Source organism: Hevea brasiliensis, chromosome 5, assembly GCF_030052815.1.
Source record: "Hevea brasiliensis isolate MT/VB/25A 57/8 chromosome 5, ASM3005281v1, whole genome shotgun sequence".
Classification (NCBI taxonomy): domain Eukaryota; kingdom Viridiplantae; phylum Streptophyta; class Magnoliopsida; order Malpighiales; family Euphorbiaceae; genus Hevea; species Hevea brasiliensis.
The window spans coordinates 19322926-19342478 of NC_079497.1; the positions used below are offsets into that span (position 1 = coordinate 19322926).

Genomic DNA, 19553 nt, shown 5'->3' on the forward strand with positions numbered 1-19553 from the left:
TCCAGCCAAATTTCACATTCTTGTGTAACAACTTAATCATTGGAGTAGCTATGAGAGAGAACCCCTTAACAAATCTTCTGTAATACCTAGCTAGCCCCATAAAACTTCTGACCTCAGTTGTATTTCTGGGAGGCTTCCATTCCATCACTACTTTTATCTTCTTGGGATCCACTCTAATCCCCTCAGCTGATATTATGTGTCCAAGGAAGGAGATCTCACTCATCCAAAAGTCACACTTGGACAACTTAACATACAGCTTCTTTTCTCGTAGGGTTTGCAGAACAATCCTCAAATGTTCATCATGTTCTTCCCTGATCTTGGAATACACTAGAATATCATCAATAAATACCACTACAAACCGATCTAAATATGGATGGAAGATACGGTTCATAAGGTTTATGAATGCTGCTAGTGCATTTGTTAACCCAAACTGCATCACTAGGAATTCATAATGCCCATACCGGGTTCTGAATACAGTTTTAGACACATCTGCATTCTTTACCCTCAGCTGATGATACCCTGATCTGAGATCAATTTTTGAAAATACACCGGCTCCCTTCAACTGATCAAATAGATCGTCAATTCTGGGCAATGGATATTTATTCTTCACAGTTACTTTGTTCAACTGCTGGTAATCAATGCACAATCTTAAGGTCCCATCCTTCTTCTTCACAAACAGCATCAGAGCTTCCCATGGTGACACACTGGGGCATATGAACCCCTTATCCAGTAACTCCTGCAACTGGATTTTCAGCTCCTTCAATTCAGTGGGTGCCATCCTATAAGGAGTAATAGAAATTGATGCTGTACCCGACATTACCTCAATAGTAAATTCGACTTCCCTTTTTGGTGGTAAACCAGGCAATTCTTCAGGAAACACATCTGGAAAGTCTCTTACTGTGGGTATATCACACAGGTTTGGCTTAGCCTGCCTAGTATCAACCACGTGTGCTAGGTAGGCTTTATAGCCTTTTCTCATCAATCTTCTTACAACTATGGCTGAGATGACATTGGACAGGAAATCTTTCCTTTCACCCACAACTGAAATCTCATTACCCTCAGGAGTTTTTAGAGAAATCCTTTTCAGTTTACAATCAACTATTGCCTAATGATGTGATAACCTGTCCACTCCCAAAATCACGTCAAACTCATGGAAGGGCAATTCAATTAGGTCTGCTGAGAATTCATATCCCTGAATCCTCAATGGGCAACCTTTATACACCTTATTCACTACCACACTGTGGCCTAGTGGATTTGTGACCAGAATATCTTAGTCACTCTCCTCTGTTGAGACTCCCCTCTCTACGGGTAGCTTGATGCAGATATATGAATGGGTAGATCCTGGATCCACCAATGCATGCACAGGTAAAGTGTAAAGGAAGAACATACCTCTGATAACATCTGGGGTATCTTGCTCCTCCTGGGCTCTCATCGCATAAGCTTTGGCAAGTACTCTAGCCTCTGGCCTCTCGGCTGACTCAGATGCAGGCCTCTATGATGGACTAGCTGCCTCAGATTTACCGGGCCTTCTACCCCTTTGAGGTGCATGGGTAGGCTTGTCTGCTTGTGCTGGGGCAACTGTAGCAGTCCTCTTTAGACAAATTTTGATCTGATGTTCTGTAGACCCACATCATAAGCAAGCACTAGTCACTCGCCAACACTCCCCCTTATGCTACTTCTGGCAGTATGGACAGGCAAAAGATGCTGGGGCTGGTCCCCTGAACACTATCCCTGGAGAGCTGCCCACTGATGGTGTGGACTGGCCTCTCCTAGGTGTGAACTGTGGTTTGGGCCCCTGAGACTGACCTTGACCTTGAGGCTGACACGAACTCTGAGTAGGAGGACCCTTAAACTTCTTACTGGAGTAGAGAATGAACTGGATTTACCTGGACCCCTCTTCTGCTGTCTTTCCCTTATATTTTGCTCATTTATTCTGACTTTTTCTACTTTCAATGCAACATCAACTAATTTGGCAAAATCCGTAATCTCCAATGCTGTTATCATGACCTTAATATTGTCATTTAGCCCTTCTTCAAACCTTCTGCACCTCTCAACCTCTATAGGGACTATCTCACTCCCATACTGATTTAGTCTGAAAAATTCACGCTCATATTCTACTACTGATAGCTGCCTCTATCTCAGACTGATAAATTCTCTCCTTCTTTCTTCTAGATACACTTTACTGACATACTTCTTCCTAAACTCTGTGAGGAAGAAATACCAAGTGATCTGATCTGGCTGCACCTCACTAGATACTGTGTCCCACCACTGGTATGCATCATCTTGAAGTAGGGACACAGCACCCTCCAGGTTCTGCTCGGGGGTGCAATAAAGCTGTTTCAACACTCTTCTAGTTCTATCCAGCCAATTTTCAGCTGTCATGGGGTCATCCTCCTTCTTCCCAAAGAAATCTATAGCCCCATGTTTTCATAGTTTTTCCAGATGGGACTTATGTGGTGGTAGTGGAGGTTGTGGTGGTGGAATTGCCCTCATTATTTGTCGGTAAAATTCAGTCATTTGCTGAAATAACGCAAACTGAGGTTGGGTAGGTGCCTCAGCTGCTGGTGGAGCAGGTTCTCCCCTGCATCCCGATTCAGCCCTTGGTGGAGCACAACTCTCCACCTCTTCATCAACTGCTCTTTGAGAAGCAGGATCCATATCCTAATCAAAATAAGAAAACAAACAGATCTGCATCAGTGTCACTTTAACACTTACAAATGCAATGCAATGGTATGCACTCTACTAGGCCCAGAAAAATCGATGCTCTGATACTACTAAATGTGACACCCCTTACCTGCCTATAGTGTAGCCGAGCAAGATATGCCTCACAGTGTGCCGGAGCACCATATCTTATTCCATAACAATTTACCCTTCTTAATTCATTTATTTATTAGTCACCAAGTGCAAAATTTTACCAATTATATCATTTATTTACAAATTTGATTAATCTGAATTTTCTATAAATTTTTATAGAAAATCCGGCAGAGTGCCGGCTGTAAATTGGAAAAACAATTCTTTTGAACCTGTTAAAAAAAACACTTCCAATATGGTTTTCAGATCCAGAACTCCAATATACATACATATCAACTCAATCTCCAAATCTCAACAAAATTTTCAAAATTTTTGTTCATATCATAATTAGAATCAATTTCGTGAATAACTCTCCAATATTTTATTTTTCAACAAAATATACTGATAATTACAGTAACATGTAATTTCATATATTTGCATTATCATATGATTTCATGAGTTTGTAATTACAATTAAGAACTAGTACAAAATGCAAAGTACAAAATACAACCCAAAATCCTAATATCCTACTAAGTGCACTGTAGATATGAGGTGACTCTAGACTCTGCGCAGATCTAACTAATCAACTGGTCTGAGGTTTACTGGGCTCCCCAGCTATGTCTCCAGTACCTGCGCGTGGCAAAAGCGACGCGCTAAGCAATTCTACTTAGTGGTGCCAATATAAAATAAAATAGCTAAAATAAAATAGATGTGCAGAATGTATGCTGAAATTTTATATAGACTAAGTTTCTGACAATTATTATAGTATTATTTGATTAAAATTTGGTAAGATTTATTTTCATTGCCCAAGTAACCTTTACTAGTCAACTGGACTAGATAAACGGGTAAACTGGCACTGGGTACCAAGTACCTCGAGCCATCATACCATCGATCACATTGTGTCTCCCGATGTGCAACAGAACAGCTAATAAGTTGTAATAATTATTAGGCATGAAACCCAAATATAGTAAATTCAATCAAAATAGCCAAAGACTATTATATCACAGAATGGCAAGTAAGGCTATAAAACACAAAATGGCATAAAACCATATGCAATACTACTAACAGAACCCTATTGGCATGATAACCTATTCAAACCAATCATTCTAGGCATACTAGGGCATTTTACACAGTTAATGATTTAACTATTTATTTTTGTAATGTAAAGGTCACTATTCACTTAACTCTTTCCATTTAAAGGTTGACTTTTTAATTTATAATAGATCTGTTGAACCTAAGTTCACCAAGATACCACATTTTGGTTCACAAAAGTGTTGGCATTAGTTGCCAATCAAAACTTAAAACCATAGGAAATAAATCAAAAATTTCAGTTTTGGATGCTAGAGTTCACTATTCTATTAAGTAATTCTACAATGAGAATTTTGCCAAATGTTCCAAATCAAAGTTGTTCCTTTATGTGTCTTCTTTAATTCCCTTTTTGAATCACTCCATTTGGAGTTTTCCAGCTCAAGTTATGCTACTTTCTTTAGGACTAGCCAGATTGGCATCTACCCAAAATTTCTGGACAGAAATGGTTCTGGCAGTTTTGATACCCTGAATTTGGTTAGCAATTCAAATGGGTTATGGTCAGAATTTGGTTTGGTGTTCTTCATAAAAGTTGTTCTAAATTGTCTAAGCTTTACATTGATATAAATTTCAGGTTAATTGGACTTTTCTACACTGAGTTATGACCATTTGAACAAACACTGTTCATTTGGTCATTTTCCAGGGACAGCATGTTGGTCACCTAGATTAGGGTAGTTTTTAGGTTAACTTGGTTTAGTTTTCTGGGTAGGGTTTCTTCACCAAGGTTGTGCCATTATGTGTCTAGTATCATGTCCAATTGGCTCTGCACCAATTGAACCTACACAAGTCCAGTTATAGCTGCCCAAATCTGTTGGACTCACAGCCAGTCCTGCAGATCACCAAGTACAGCATACCTAACTTCAATTCCCATGGAACAAATCACTTCATCTCTTAATCACACATAGCCAAATGGTCACTAATTGACCATTAGAACTTTCTTTCACCAATACATGAACAAAATCTCAAATTTGTGCCCAAACCCTAACTCTACCATTTCAATTCATGCATTAACTTATATTTCATTATCTTAATCATGAGATTAGTGTTAAGGGCAGCTATGATGCCATTTTAATTCAAATAAATCTTCAAAACCCTACCAAGTCCAAGGCTGCCGAAATTTGGGGGGAGGTATACACATGATTTTTATTCAATTTTCTTGTAAATTTCCACTCAATTCCACTCCCTCGACATGAATTTAAAGAGAAAGGAAGAGTTTGGTCACTAACCTTGAATGGAGTCAATTCCAAGCTTGTAAAAGCTCTTATTTTTTACTTTTTTTTGCTCCCAAAAGCTTCACTAAGATGAAATATTAAGGTTTTGTGTTGGAAAATTAGGGTTTGGTTGAAAAAAACCAAGGAAATAAGCATTAGGAACCATGGCAATGGAGGAGAGGGATGAGGAACAAGTTTCGGCCAAAAGTGGAGGAAGAAGGCTTATGGGTTTTTCTAGATTTTTTACTTCTTATTTTTCTTTTTAATGTATTATAAATGATTTTATTGCATTTTGATTGGCCAAAAATTTTAAATGACCTCATGCTTACCTAATAAATTAATATTGTCTTTATTTCTTTTCTTTTCTTTACTGCTCACTTTTAATTTCATTTTTAGCAATGTTTATTCATATTTGATATCATATAATTTATATACTTAATTGGACAAGTTGGTCAAAAATCATCTCTGAAGATGAAATGACCAAAATGCCCTCCGTTTGGCTTAACGAGCTAAAATTGTGTGTACCGATTGATTAAATTTTCCTTGTGTTTTCTTAGCATTTTATTGTCATTGAAACACTAATAATCCTTCCCTGAGATCCCAAAAATTATTTCATGAAGTTTTCCCCGGGTCTAGGATTACTAACAGCCTTCGCCGTTACTTCCCATTAGGGTCACTCATCACTAGGGCTACGGCTCATTTAACCTTAGTGTATTTCATTTTTAAAGTGCATTTCATTTCTAAAAATTTTCCTTAATTTTTCTTATCATTATTTGATTTATTTATAACTCCTCACTCTAGTCTAATTATGATTTCAAATATTCTAGCTACCCGGACTGATATTGGTCACCGGAACAGTAGAATGTATGGATTAGCTAAAGTGAGTATGTTACATTTGAAGTGGGAGAGGAAGGTGGAACTCTTTTTTTATTGTCACAATTATAGTGAGGAAAAGAAGGTGAAGCTTGCAGTAGTTGAGTTTACAGATTATGCCGTAGTTTGGTGGAATCAATTACTCACTAAAAAGAAGGAGAAATGGGATGAGGGGTGTTGAAACTTGGGATGAGATGAAGCAAATCATGAGGGATAGATTTGTACCTCAACATTACTACAGGGAGTTGCACCAAAGGTTGGAAGGGCTGGTGTAAGGAAACAAAAGTGTGGAAGAATATTTCAAGGAGATGGAGATGGCTATGATAAGAGCCAATGTAGAGAAGGATAGGGAAGCCACTATGGTTAGGTTCCTAAAGGGGCTGAATCTTGATATTGCCAACATAGTGGAGCTACAACACTATGTAGAGCTTGATGACATGTTAAATATAGCAATCAAGATAGAAAAACAACTAAAGAAGAAGAAAGCATTCAACATGGGTGTAGGTATGAATTCGAGCAATAATGCTCCATGGAAACCGAATTGGAAGAAGGGTGAAACTTGTGATTCCAAGGTTGTTTCTAAGGAAAAGAAAGAGAAGACTAAGGGTGGAGAAAAGCCTAGTGTGACTGAGAAAGGCAAGGGACAGAATACCTTTAGTGGAAGAACTAGGGATATCCAATGTTTTAGGTGCCTATGGAAGGGACATTATGCATCTCAATGTCCTAACAAGAGGGTGATGGTGATGAGGCCGAATGGGAAGATCGAATCAGAAGATGATGATGATGATGATACTAGTGAGAGTATGCCTCCTTTGGAGGAAGCTAGTGATGTAGAGCATGCCGTGGGAGGTAATATTCTGGTGGTTAGGCGTGCACTAAGTGCACAAGTAAAGGAAGAAGAAGGAGATGCACTATAAAGGAAAAATATTTTCCACACTAGATGCTTGGTGAATGGTAAAACTTGTAGTATGATTGTAGATAATGGTAGTTGTGTGGATGTTGCCAGCACACTCATGGTTGGGAAGCTTAGCTTGCGCACCATCAAGCATCCTATACCATACAAGTTGCAATGGCTGAATGAATGTGGGGAAATTAAGGTGAACAAGCAAGTGATTTTGGCTTTTTCTATTGGAAGGTATAAGGATGAGGTGTTGTGTGATGTGGTGCCAATGCATGCTGGACATATTTTGCTAGGGAGACCATGGCAATATGATAGGAAAGTTGTGCACGATGGATTTAGGAACAGGTACTCCTTTGATCATGATGGACGAAGGGTTACTTTAGCAGCATTATCACCCGCACAAGCTTTTGAAGATCAATTAAGGATAAAAAAGACCATGAATGAGCAACAACAAAGAGAGGCCGAACTAAGAGTGCAAAAAGAGAAAGAAAGAAAAGAAAGAGAGGAAAAAGTAAGAGGGAAAAATGAGGGAGAGAAAGAGAAGAGAGGAAATTCAAAAAGAGTGAAACCAAAAGGAAAGTGCTCGGGGCAAAAAGAGAGTTGTGAGAAGAGTGGAGAGAATAAAGTTAGTTTGCTAGCAAAAGCCAAGGATGTGAGGACTGCATATTTTTCTAGTATGCCAATGGCTTTGCTAATTTGTAAGGGAGCTTACACCAATGTTTCTAACCTTGATCCATCCATTCCTAGTTTTGCTTTGCCCTATTGCAGGAGTTTGAGGATGTCTTCCCTGAAGAATGGAAAACTGCCTTTAAGACTCAATATGGACTATATGAATGGTTAGTCATGCCATTTGGCTTGACCAATGCACCTAGTACATTTATGAGGCTTATGAACCATGTGTTGCATGCTTTCCTAGGAAAATTTATTGTAGTGTATTTTGATGATATCCTAGTATATAGCCAAAATATGCATGATCATTTGCTGCACTTGAGACAAGTCTTTGAGGTGTTGAGAAAAGAGCACTTGTATGCCAATCTTAAAAAATGCACTTTCTATATGGACAAAGTTATTTTCTTAGGATTTATGGTGAGTGGCAAGGGAATTGAGGTTGATGAGGACAAGGTAAGAGCCATTAGAGAGTGGCCTACACCTAAGTCCATGTGATGTGAGGAGCTTCCATGGGTTTGCTAGTTTTTATAGGAGATTTTTAAAGGAATTTAGTACCATAGCTGCACCCTTGAATGAAGTTGTAAAAAAGAATGTGGGATTCAAGTGGGGGGAAGAACAAGAGCATGTAACACCCTTATATTCGGTAGTGCGTTCTACTGTTTCGGCGACTGGTGTCTGTCTAGATAGCTAGGATGCTTGGAATTATACTTAAATGTTATTGAGGAGACATAAAATAATGAAATACAATAGAGGAAAATACAAGAAAAACAAAGGAAAAATAAGAGAAATGAAATGTGATTAAGTTAAACGAGCCAAAAACCGTAGCGATGGGTTACCGCACCGGGAAGTTGCGACGAGGACCGTTGACTAGCCCTAGACCGCAGGAAACCCTGAGAAATATTTTTAAGATTTAAATAAACATCTATTGTGGTATAGTTGACTTAGAAAATGTCAAAGAAAATTTAATTAATTAGTACAAAGAAAAATGAAAAATCGAGAAACCGATAAAAATCGGTGTTATCGAAAAATTAGAAATACAACCCGAGGAGGGGCATTTTGGTCAATTGACACATAGAGTGGACTTTTGACCTAAATGTTCATGAAAAATTTGTAGTGTTAAATTTTGAAAATGCCATGAAAAATGAAATTTAAAAGTAAAGTACAATTAAAAGAGAAATGGGGGATTAATTTACAAATATGGAAACTTGGATTATTAAATGTTTAATGTGAGTTAGTGGGGCACTAAGTGGGATTATATAAACTATATAAAGACAGATTTTTCCACTAACACTTCATGAATCTTCTTCTTCCTTAAAAACTTCATTTGGCCAAATTTAACTTCCCCTAAGAAATCTCCATTGACGTCCCCAAACCAAGCTCCATGCATCCATTTTTCAAGCCATTTTTCACATAATTTCCTTCATTAAGTTTAGTCTACACAACTTGGGAAGTGTTATGGCAGTAAAAAGAAGCAAGATTGGTGAGGTTTTAGCAAGCTCCAATAAGAGGTAAGTACCCATTTTCTTCCCTTGCTTAATTAAAACTTGTGTTGAGGTTATGGGTAGTATTTTGGGTGAAGAAATTTGAAGAAATGGTTGAGTTATGGACTGTCCATTTTTGGCAGCCATGGGAGGTGAGTTGCTTGAGTTTTTCTTACATTAAATTGGTAGTAATTGATGGGAATTAGTGTTAGTTGAGTCCATTTGAAGTGCTAGCAATTTAATCCTCTTGTATGTGTGAATTATGAATATAAAGTGAGATTATATATTGAAATTGGGAAGCTTGATGTATATGAGCAATTGGGCAGCCTTGTGATGTATGGTAGAGTGTTTAAATTCATGAAATAATTTACTGAATTATGGTATTAAGGATAGCAGTATGTGTATGTAATTATTGGTGGGAAATTAGATGTATTAATGAGAGGTATTCATGTGTATGTATTGTTGAAGTTGGATATTGTGAAATGGAAGTGTAAATGGTGCATTGCCAATTGGTTATATTCTGCCCAAAGTTACTATAATGTAAACCAATGAATGGTTATGGTTAGTACCAAATGCAGAATTAGGTTTGGCAAGTGAAGTATGGTTAGTTGAATGTGTGAATGGTTGATGCCTCAAAAATGAATTAAGGGCAGTATGCAAATAAGCCTATAACCCTAAGTGTGTGACTCCAATTGGTATGAGGCCAATTGGAGAGGCACAAAATGTGCCAACTTTCATGTTGAAAGCCTACCTAAATTCTGTCCAGAAAGTGACATGAAAATTGACCAAATCCGGATTGGTGACATTGCAAACCTAAAAATTGACCATTTGAACAGCAGTCAGTATTTTGGCCATAACTCACTCAAAATAGGTCTAAATGACCTGAAATTTATTCCATGGAGACATAGAGCTACAACTCTTATGAAGACACCAAAGCCTAGAAATTAACATAAGCAAGTCAAAATGCTTACACAAGTTCGGGTATAAAAACTGCCAGAATCGAAAATGACCTAAAAATGACCTAAGTTTGCCATTTTAGTGCAATCTGTCCAGCAATAGTAAAATGACCATAACTTGGTCTAGTAAACTCCAAATGACCTAAAATTTATGGTAAAAGTTCACTAAGACACAGACCTACAAGTTTGTAATTCTGACCAGAACCCAAAAACTGAGGGAACTAGGTCATCCGTCTAGGTCAAACAACATACCAAAATCCGATAAATTACAATAAATGCAATACACTTAAAAATGAAATTGGTAACATGTACGAACACTAAAGGACTATAAAATGTGACTATTGATAACATTAAAATTTATTCCCTTAGAGTTCATCAAAGGTCAACATTATAGGTTAACTAATGAAAGCAATAGTACTAAATAAATTAATTATTGAACCTTATTATTAGAAACAATTTAACTGAGTACTGAAACACTTTAAACTGTATGTTTTAGTTGAAAAGGATATTGAAAAGCATAAGGAACATTGAGTCAAGGCCTAGAGGCGACTCAAACCAGGTCTGTGCATAATACTTTTTATATTCACTGCTTTTACTAGAAACTTTATTTGGAGAAATGAGTTATGAATAATTTTTTATTGTTTTGGCTTTGGGAATTTTATTTGAGAATTATTATGTTGCCTACTTTGTGAATGAAAATTTTGAGATAAAATATGTTTAGTGGTATCAGAGCAAAGTAGGGACGGTGATACGTAACGCCTACGATTCCTGGGAACTCTCACGCGTGAACTATGGCGAAGCGTGACTCTCTGCACAGAAGCTTGTAGGGATGGCGATACATAACGCCTACAAGTGCTCTGATAGGTACACTATATTCCTCCTCCATTTATGGGGTGAGTATGACTATATTCCTCCCTCTTAGACTTGCCAGTCTGAGGTGAGTATGGATGAATACTCATTAGCTAGCTAGCCACCTCCCTCATTGATTTCGATTAGTGGGGTGAGTTTGCCTTGTCGTGGTGTACAACATGGCATGTTCAGAAAAATTTGTGTCATGACCTAAGTTGTGTTATTGATTGGCAACACTGTGTTATTCAATTGTTTGATCAAATTTCTGTTATATGAGCTTTGAAAATTGTGACATGAAATTGTGAATCATTTGAATTGTAAATTGTTAATAAATGTTTTATAAACCGCATTTTAAATTATTATTGCGCACCACTGAGCAAATTTACTCAGCGATAGCTTTTTTATTACTGTCGCAGGTAAACAGACAGATAAAGCAGCAGAGTAGGCTGCTTGTGACTTCGCATTGGGATTTTGCTGGGTATATTGAGTATACCACTTCCTTGTAAATATTATTGTAATATATGTGAACTATATGTATATATTATACTTGGTCTTGAGTAGTTGTAAAATAAAGCTATAAATTATTTTAGCCTGTAAAAATGTTGTATTATACTTCTCTCATCTCAGCTTTTAAAATACTCATTTATTTTGCACTTTATCTTTGGAATTGCTAAAAGTGATATTGAATTGAGTTTGAACTGTGTTGAGGACGCTGATTTGAGTTGAGCCATATTGGAGTTTGAGATTGAACAAATATATTGGAAGTGCTTTTTATAGGTTTTTGAAAAACTGTTTTGCTCTAAATACAGACAGCACTCTGTCGAAATTTTTATAAAATTTGTGGCTATTTCAGACCTGATGTGTGATTTAACTTCGATTAAAAAAAATTTTAACATCTGTCAAAAGTACTCACCATTGTAAAAAGAAATAAGAAAATGTTTAAAATCCATTGTAGTGTATTTAATGGGTTATCAGTAGACGAAGTTGGTAATTCATTAGGTATACTAAGGGATCATGTTATGCCTTACAGAGGGGTAACGTGTGACATGTTTAAGTGGTATCAGAGCTAGTTTTTAAATTCTGTTTTAACCTGTAATTTGAATATTCTTTCTTCATAGTACAACTACTCAATGTCATGGTTTGATACATACAGTACATTACATTATAAATATACACTAACGGGAGGAAATCTCCTTATGTTATTTGTTCAGGAGGTATAATATCCTCTAATTGACTTGGAAGAAGGGGACCGTTCAGTCGATAATCAGTAAAGGCTGAGGTGCAAGGGGAAGCCCCAGCCCTTCAAAATGTGAGTGGATCAGCTGCACCAATCCCCTCAATACCATAGTTCCCTGCTCAATTTGCTCAGCAGATGGGTGCGATTTTCCAACAGATGGCTGGTAACATGCCCACTCAAGCCCCATTGTAGACACCAGTAGTACAACCACAACCTTTAGCTAGGCAGTACAATAAGTTGATTAAATATGGGGCTACTGAGTTCAAGGGGACAGTGGATCCGCTAGAGGTAGAACAATGGTTGGAAAGGATGTAAAGAGTTTTTAGGAAGCTGCACTGCACCGATGAACTGAAGTTTGAGTACTCAGTCTCACTTCTACAGGGGGGTGCATATAACTGGTGGAAAACCATTCCCCATAGTTTGGTGGAACCTCCAGTGCTGACATGGGACGACTTTCTCAAAGAATTCAGACAAAAATATGTCCCAGATGCCTATGTGGACCAGAAGCTATAGGAGTTCTTAAGTCTAAAGCAAGGGGACAGAACAGTGGCAGAATATGAGAGAAACTTCTCTCGATTGAGTCATTATGCAAGAAGCCTGCTTGCCACTCCTAGAGATAGATGTAAACGTGTTGAGGCCGGGTTAAGGCCTAGCCTAAGAATGCAAGTTGTGGGGTTCCGGCACCATAATATCTTAGAGCTAATATCGCAAGCCCTGGAACTGGAAAGAATTGAGAATGAAGAAATAGTTAAAAAGGGTATAGAAGAAAAAGAGAAAATTAGAAAGACTATTGATCAAGTTCCTGATAGTAGGTCAGGAAAGAGAAAGCACTTTGGAGGATCTAGCTCACGCGAATCGGGTAGAGATAGATCTTTTGGATAGAAACCACCCTGATCGGATCAACAAACTCAGTAAAGACCTAGAAATGCACTGTCGAATCGACTTTGTGAAACTGGTGGTAAACCACATAGTGGGGTATGTTATAGAGCCATAGGAGAATGTTTTAATTATGGAGAGAATGGTCATTTTGCTAAGGATTGTATAAGTCCATGCTGTTCCGGATCATTTACTACACCAGAAGGATCAACCCAAGTTTCTACCTCAAAGAGTTCACCATCAGTTAACAGAGGCAGAGATAGAGGTAGGGGTAGTATACCTGGAAGTCAGAGTACTGTGAATCAGCCAGAACAAGGTGATGCTTCAGCTAGAGTATACACAATGGGGCAGAGGGAAGAAGCTGAGACTTCTGACATTGTTGTTGGTACTTTCTCAATTTTTAACTAAGATATATATATATGTATTGTTTGACCCGGGGTCCACATACTTTTATGTTAGTGCCTACATTGTTTGCCTTCTTGCTGTCCCTCATATAAAAAAAAAAATTATCAGTTACCTAAAAGGAAGTACAGTAATGGAATTGCTCTAGATGAGGGCAAAGATATTACAATTAGTAATTGTCAATGGATATTGTAATCAGAATAAGTTTCAAATATTAGTGAATTCGAGAAGGATAAAATATAGGAAAGTTTGATCTATTGGAATGTATCGTAGTAACTATGCAATGTTCTTAATGTTTGTACTGTAAGCTGCAGATTATAGTAATGACTTGAGATTATTGTGTAGAGCTACGTACTACTCGATAGTACACCAAGATAAGAATAGTTGCCAACGACATTTGTTTTGGTATAGTTATGCCAGGACAGAATTTTATTGTTGGAAATGAGTTTGGAAATCCTACTCAGGGATTTAAAACTCGAAAGTTAGAATATTGAAAGGTTATAGTTTAGTGCAAAAGGAAGTAGGTTATAGAATATTAATAGATAAAAAAGAGTTGTGGAAGTAAAAATTTGAATAGTTTGTTCAAATATAACAAAGAAATGTTACAAATATGAGTAAGATTGTCGACTAGAATGGTCAGAGGACCAATAATTAGATAAATAATTTGAACATGACCTCAATGGTCATTCAAGAAGGGAACATGAATTGAAATATTAGACAAAATGATAGTAAGAAAAGATTAGTGTTTTACAAATAAATTAAATGTTGTATTAGATTGTTAAAAGTTTTACATAAATTCAAAGGAAAGAAGATTATACAATCATATAGAAAGGAGAAAATAAACGTATGGCAATTGTAAGACGGCTATTGGGTAAAATTTCTAGACGAAATTTATTTTAAGGGGGGTAGAATTGTAACACCACTATATTCGATAGTGCGTTCTATTGTTCCGACGACCGGTGTTTGTCCGGACAGCTAGGATGCTTGAAATTATACTTAAATGTTAGTGAGGAGACATAAAATAATGAAATACAATAGAGGAAAATACAAGAAAAATAAAGGAAAAATAAGAGCAATGAATTGTGATTAAGTTAAACGAGCAAAAAACCGTAGCGATGGGTGACCTCACCAAGAAGTTGCGGCGTGGACCGTTAACTAGCCCTGGACCGCGGGGAACCCTGGGAAATATTTTTAAGACTTAAATAAACATCTATTATGGTATAGTTGACTTAGAAAATGTCAAACAAAATTTAATTAATTAGTACAAAGAAAAATGAAAAATCGAGAAACCGACAAAAATCGATGTTATCGAAAAATTAGAAATACAACCCGAGGAGGGGCATTTTAGTCAATTGACACCTAGAGTGAACTTTTGACCTAAATGTCCATGAAAAATTTATAGTGTTAAATTTTGAAAATGCCATGAAAAATGAAATTTAAAAATAAAGTACAATTAAAAGAGAAATGGGGGATTAATTTACAAATATGGAAACTTGGATTATTAAATATTTAATGTGAGTTAGTGGGGCACTAAGTGGGATTATATAAACTATATAAAGACAGATTTTTTTACTAACACTTCATGAATCTTCTTCTTCCTCAAAAACTTCATTTGGCCAAATTTAACTTCCCCTAAGAAACCTCTATTGACGTCCCCAAACCAAGCTCCATGCATCCATTTTTCAAGCCATTTTTCACATAATTTCCTTCATTAAGATTAGTCTACACAGCTTGGGAAGTGTTATGGTAGCAAAAAGAAGCAAGATTGGTGAGGTTTTAGCAAGCTCCAACAAGAGGTAAGTGCTCATTTTCTTCCCTTGCTTAATTAAAACTTGTGTTGAGATTATGGGTAGTATTTTAGGTGAAGAAATTTGAAGAAATGGTTGAGTTATGGACTGTCCATTTTTGGCAGCCACGGGAGGTGAGTTGCTTGAGTTTTTCTTACATTAAATTGGTGGTAATTGTTGGAAATTAGTGTTGGTTGAGTCCATTTGAAGTGCTAGCAATTTATCCTCTTGTATGTGTGAATTATGAATATAAAGTGAGATTATATATTGAAATTTGGAAGCTTGATGTATATGAGCAATTGGGCAGCCTTGTGATGTATGGCAGAGTGTTTAAATTCATGAAATAATTTACTGAATTATGGCACTAAGGATAGCAGTATGTGTATGTAATTATTGGTGGGAAATTAGATGTGTTAATGAGAGGTATTCATGTGTATGTATTGTTGAAGTTGGATATTGTGAAATGGAAGTGTAAATGGTGCATTGCCAATTGGTTATATTCTGCCCAAAGTTACTATAATGTAAACTAATGAATGGTTATGGTTAGTACCAAATGCAGAATTAGGTTTGGTAAGTGAAGTATGGTTAGTTGAATGTGTGAATGGTTGATGCCTCAAAAATGAATTAAGGGCAGTATGCAAATAAGCCTATAACCCTAAGTGTGTGACTCCAATTGGTATAAGGCCAATTGAAGGTGAAATTAGGCACAAAATGTGCCAACTTTCATGTTGAAAGTCTACCTAAATTCTGTCCAGAAAGTGATATGAAAATTGACCAAATCCGGATTGGTGATATTGTAAACCTGAAAATTGACCATTTGAACAGCAGTCAGTATTTTGGCCATAACTCACTCAAAACAGGTAATGACCTGAAATTTATACCATGGAAAGCTTAGACATAGAGCTACAACTCTTATGAAGACACCATAGCCCAGAAATGATCATAAGCCAGTCAAAATACTTGCACAAGTTCCGGTATAAAAACTGCCAGAATTGAAAATGACCTAAAAATGACTTAAGTTTGCCATTTTAGTTTAATCTGTCCAGCAATAGTAAAATGACCATAACTTGGTCTAGTAAACTCCAAATGAAATTGGTAACATGTACCAACACCAAAGGACTATAAAATGTGACATATTGATAACATTAAAATTTATTCCCCTAGAGTGCATCAAAGGTCAACATTATAGATTCACTAATGAAAGCAATAGTACTAAATAAATTAATTATTGAACCTTATTGTTAGAAACAATTTAACTGAGTAGTGAAACACTTTAAATTGTGTGTTTTAGTTGAAAAGGATATTGAAAAGCATAAGGAACATTGAGTCAAGGCCTAGAGGCGACTCAAACTAGGATTGTGCACAATACTTTTTATATTCACTGCTTTTACTAGAAACTTTATTTGGAGAAATGAGTTATGAATAATTTTTTATTATTTTGGCTTTTTGTAATTTTATTTGAGAATTTTACTCATTAGCTAGCTAGCCACCTCCCTCATTGATTTCGATTAGTGGGGTGAGTTTGCCTTGTCGTGGTGTACAACACGGCATATTCGGAAAAATTTGTGTCATGACCTAAGTTGTATTATTGATTGGCAACACTGTGTTATTCAAATGTTTGATCAATTTTGTGTTATATGAGCTTTGAAAATTGTGACATGAAATTGTGAATCATTTGAATTGTGAATTATCAATAAATGTTTTATATACTGCATTTTAAATTGTTATTATGCACCACTGAGTAAATTTTACTCAGCAATAGCTTTTTCATTACTATCGCAGGTAGACAGACAGATAAAGCAGCAGAGTAGGCTGCTTGTAACTTCGCATTGGGATTTTACTGGGTATATTGAGTATACCACTTCCTTGTAAATATTATTGTAATATATGAGAACTGTATATATATATTGTACTTGGTCTTGAGCAGTTGTAAAATAAAGCTATAAATTATTTTAGCCTGTAAAAATGTTGTTTTATACTGCTCTCATCTCAGCTTTTGAAATACTCATTTATTTTGCACTTTATCTTTGGAATTGCTGAAAATGATATTGAATTGAGTTTGAACTGTGTTGAGGACGCTGATTTGAGTTGAGCCATATTGGAGTTTGGGATTGAACAAATATATTGGAAGTGCTTTTTACAGGTTTTTGAAGAACTGTTTTACTCCAAATACAGACAACACTCTGCCGAAATTTTTATAAAATTTGTGGCTATTTCAGACCTAATGTGTGATTTAATTTTGATTAAAAAAAATTTTAACATCTGTCAAAAGTACTCACCACTATAAAAAGAAATAAGAAAAGGTTTAAAATCCCTTGTAGTGTAATTAATGGGTTATCAGTAGACGTAGTTGGTAATTTATTAGGTATACTACGGGATCATGTTATGCCTTACGGAGGGGTAAGGTGTGACAGAGCATGCATTTAATTCACTTAAGGAGAAATTATGTTCTGCACCTTTACTTGCTTTACCTGATTTTTCTAAAACTTTTGAGATCGAATGTGATGCCTCTAGAGTGGATATTGGAGCTGTTTTGAAGCAGGAAAGGAGACCGATTGCCTACTTCAATGAGAAGCTAAGTGGGGCTACATTGAACTACTCCACTTATGACAAAGAGATGTATGCTCTAGTGCCTGCACTTGAGACTTGGCAACACTACTTATGGCCGAAGGAGTTTGTCATTCATAGTGACCATGAGTCACTCAAGTACTTAAAGGGGCAGAACAAGCTCAACAAGCGCCATGCCAAGTGGAGTGAATTCATTGAAGGTTTCCCATATGTGATTCAATACAAGCAAGGCAAAGAGAATGTGGTGGCTGATACACTTTCAAGGAGGTACACTTTACTTTCCATGCTTGACGCTAGACTTTTAGGCTTCGAACATGTGAAAGAAATGTATGCTAATGATGATGGCTTTGGGAAAGTGTTGGCCTTTTATGAACATGCTGCATATGATAAATTCTATAGGCATAATAGTTTCTTATTTAGGGAAAATAAATTATGTGTGCCTAAATGCTTAATTAGAGAGTTGCTTGTTAAAGAATCACATACTGGTGGTTTAATGGGACATTTTGGGGTTGCAAAGACCTTAGAAATTTTAAAGGAACATTTTTAGTAGCCACACATGAAGAGGGATGTAGAGAGAGTGTGTGCTAGATGTGTGACTTGCATGAAGGCAAAGTCCAAAGTAAGGTTGCATGGTCTATACATGCCATTAAGTGTTCCTAGTGAACCTTGGTTAGATTTATCCATGGATTTCATTTTGGGTTTACCTAAGACAAAGAAAGGCCATAATAGTATTTTTGTTGTTGTTGATAATTTTTTGAAGATGGCTCATTTCATACCATTTTACAAGACTGACGATGCATCTTACATTGCTTCTTTATTCTTTAGGGAGATAGTTAGATTGCATGGCATTCCTAAAACAATAATTAGTGATAGGGATGTGAAATTTCTAAGCCATTTTTGGAAAGTCTTGTGGGGAAAATTAGGAACCAAACTTTATTTCTCCACCACTTGCCATCCACAAACGAATGGGCAAATAGAAGTTGTCAATAGGACCGTGGGCACTCTTTTACGTGCAATGATTAAACAAAACTTGAAAGCTTCGGAGGAGTGCATACCATTCATAGAATTTGCATACAACAGGTCTATGCATTCATCTACTGGTTATTCACCCTTTGAACTTGTATATGGTTTTAACCCACTAACTCCTTTAGATTTGTTGCCCTTGCCTACTAATGAGCTTGCTAGTTTAGATGGCAAAAGGAAAGCTGAAATGGTGAAACAAATGCATCAAAAAGCAAAGCAATAAATGGAGAAAGTGAATGAGAGGAGGGCAGCCCAAGCTAACAAGTGGAGAAAGAAGATGATGTTCCAACCTGGTGATCTTATATGGGTTCACTTGAGGAAGGAGAGGTTTCCTACACAAAGGAAATCAAAACTTCAGCCTAGGAGTGATGGACCTTTTGAAGTGCTAGAAAGAATTAATGACGATGCATACAAGATAAACCTTCCAGGTGAGTATGGTGTAAGTGCTACATTTAATGTGACTGATCTTGCTCCTTTATATGCAGATGATGACAATTCGAGGACGAATTCTTTCGAAGAGGGAGAGGATGATGAGGAATTGGTTGCACCAATTTCACACCAAGGGCTAATAACTAGAGCAATGACTAAGAAGCTTCAAGGCTTAGTGCATAAGCACATCACCAAGTCCAACCTCTTGCAAGTATTCGGTTTGGACTTGGAAGAGAGAAACCAACCTCGCAGTACATTCCTTTGCATATTTGAGGAGCCAAGAGACCAAGTGGCATTCGTCCAAGATGGCATACATGTGGCAGCCACGTCAGCAAGTCCATCCTAGTTGGCATCCAATGTGGCATCTAGGTGGAGGCCTAGGTGGCAGCACAATTGGCAGCCCATCTCCACCAAC

At 36.8% G+C, this 19553-nt stretch overlaps 1 protein-coding gene across 1 annotated transcript; it reads left to right on the plus strand.

Moving 5' to 3' along the window:
* The first annotated feature begins 6268 nt into the window (after positions 1-6268).
* Positions 6269-18233, plus strand: LOC131180086 (uncharacterized). The gene is made up of 5 exons (XM_058147696.1): positions 6269-6809; positions 6939-7631; positions 7940-7983; positions 17613-17886; positions 17992-18233. Exons 1-5 carry the CDS (start codon positions 6269-6271, stop codon positions 18231-18233), a joined length of 1794 nt encoding a protein of 597 aa, XP_058003679.1.
* Positions 18234-19553: the final 1320 nt, after the last annotated feature.

Excerpts from the sequence above, each read along its gene's own strand:
- LOC131180086 (XM_058147696.1), top strand. The coding sequence starts at position 6,269 with ATGGAGATGGCTATGATAAGAGCCAATGTAGAGAAGGATAGGGAAGCC. Across the intron at positions 6,810-6,938 it reads TGTAGAGCATGCCGTGGGAG|ATAATGGTAGTTGTGTGGAT; the intron begins GTAATATTCTGG and ends GTATGATTGTAG. Across the intron at positions 7,984-17,612 it reads TTGAGGTTGATGAGGACAAG|ATCGAATGTGATGCCTCTAG; the intron begins GTAAGAGCCATT and ends AAAACTTTTGAG.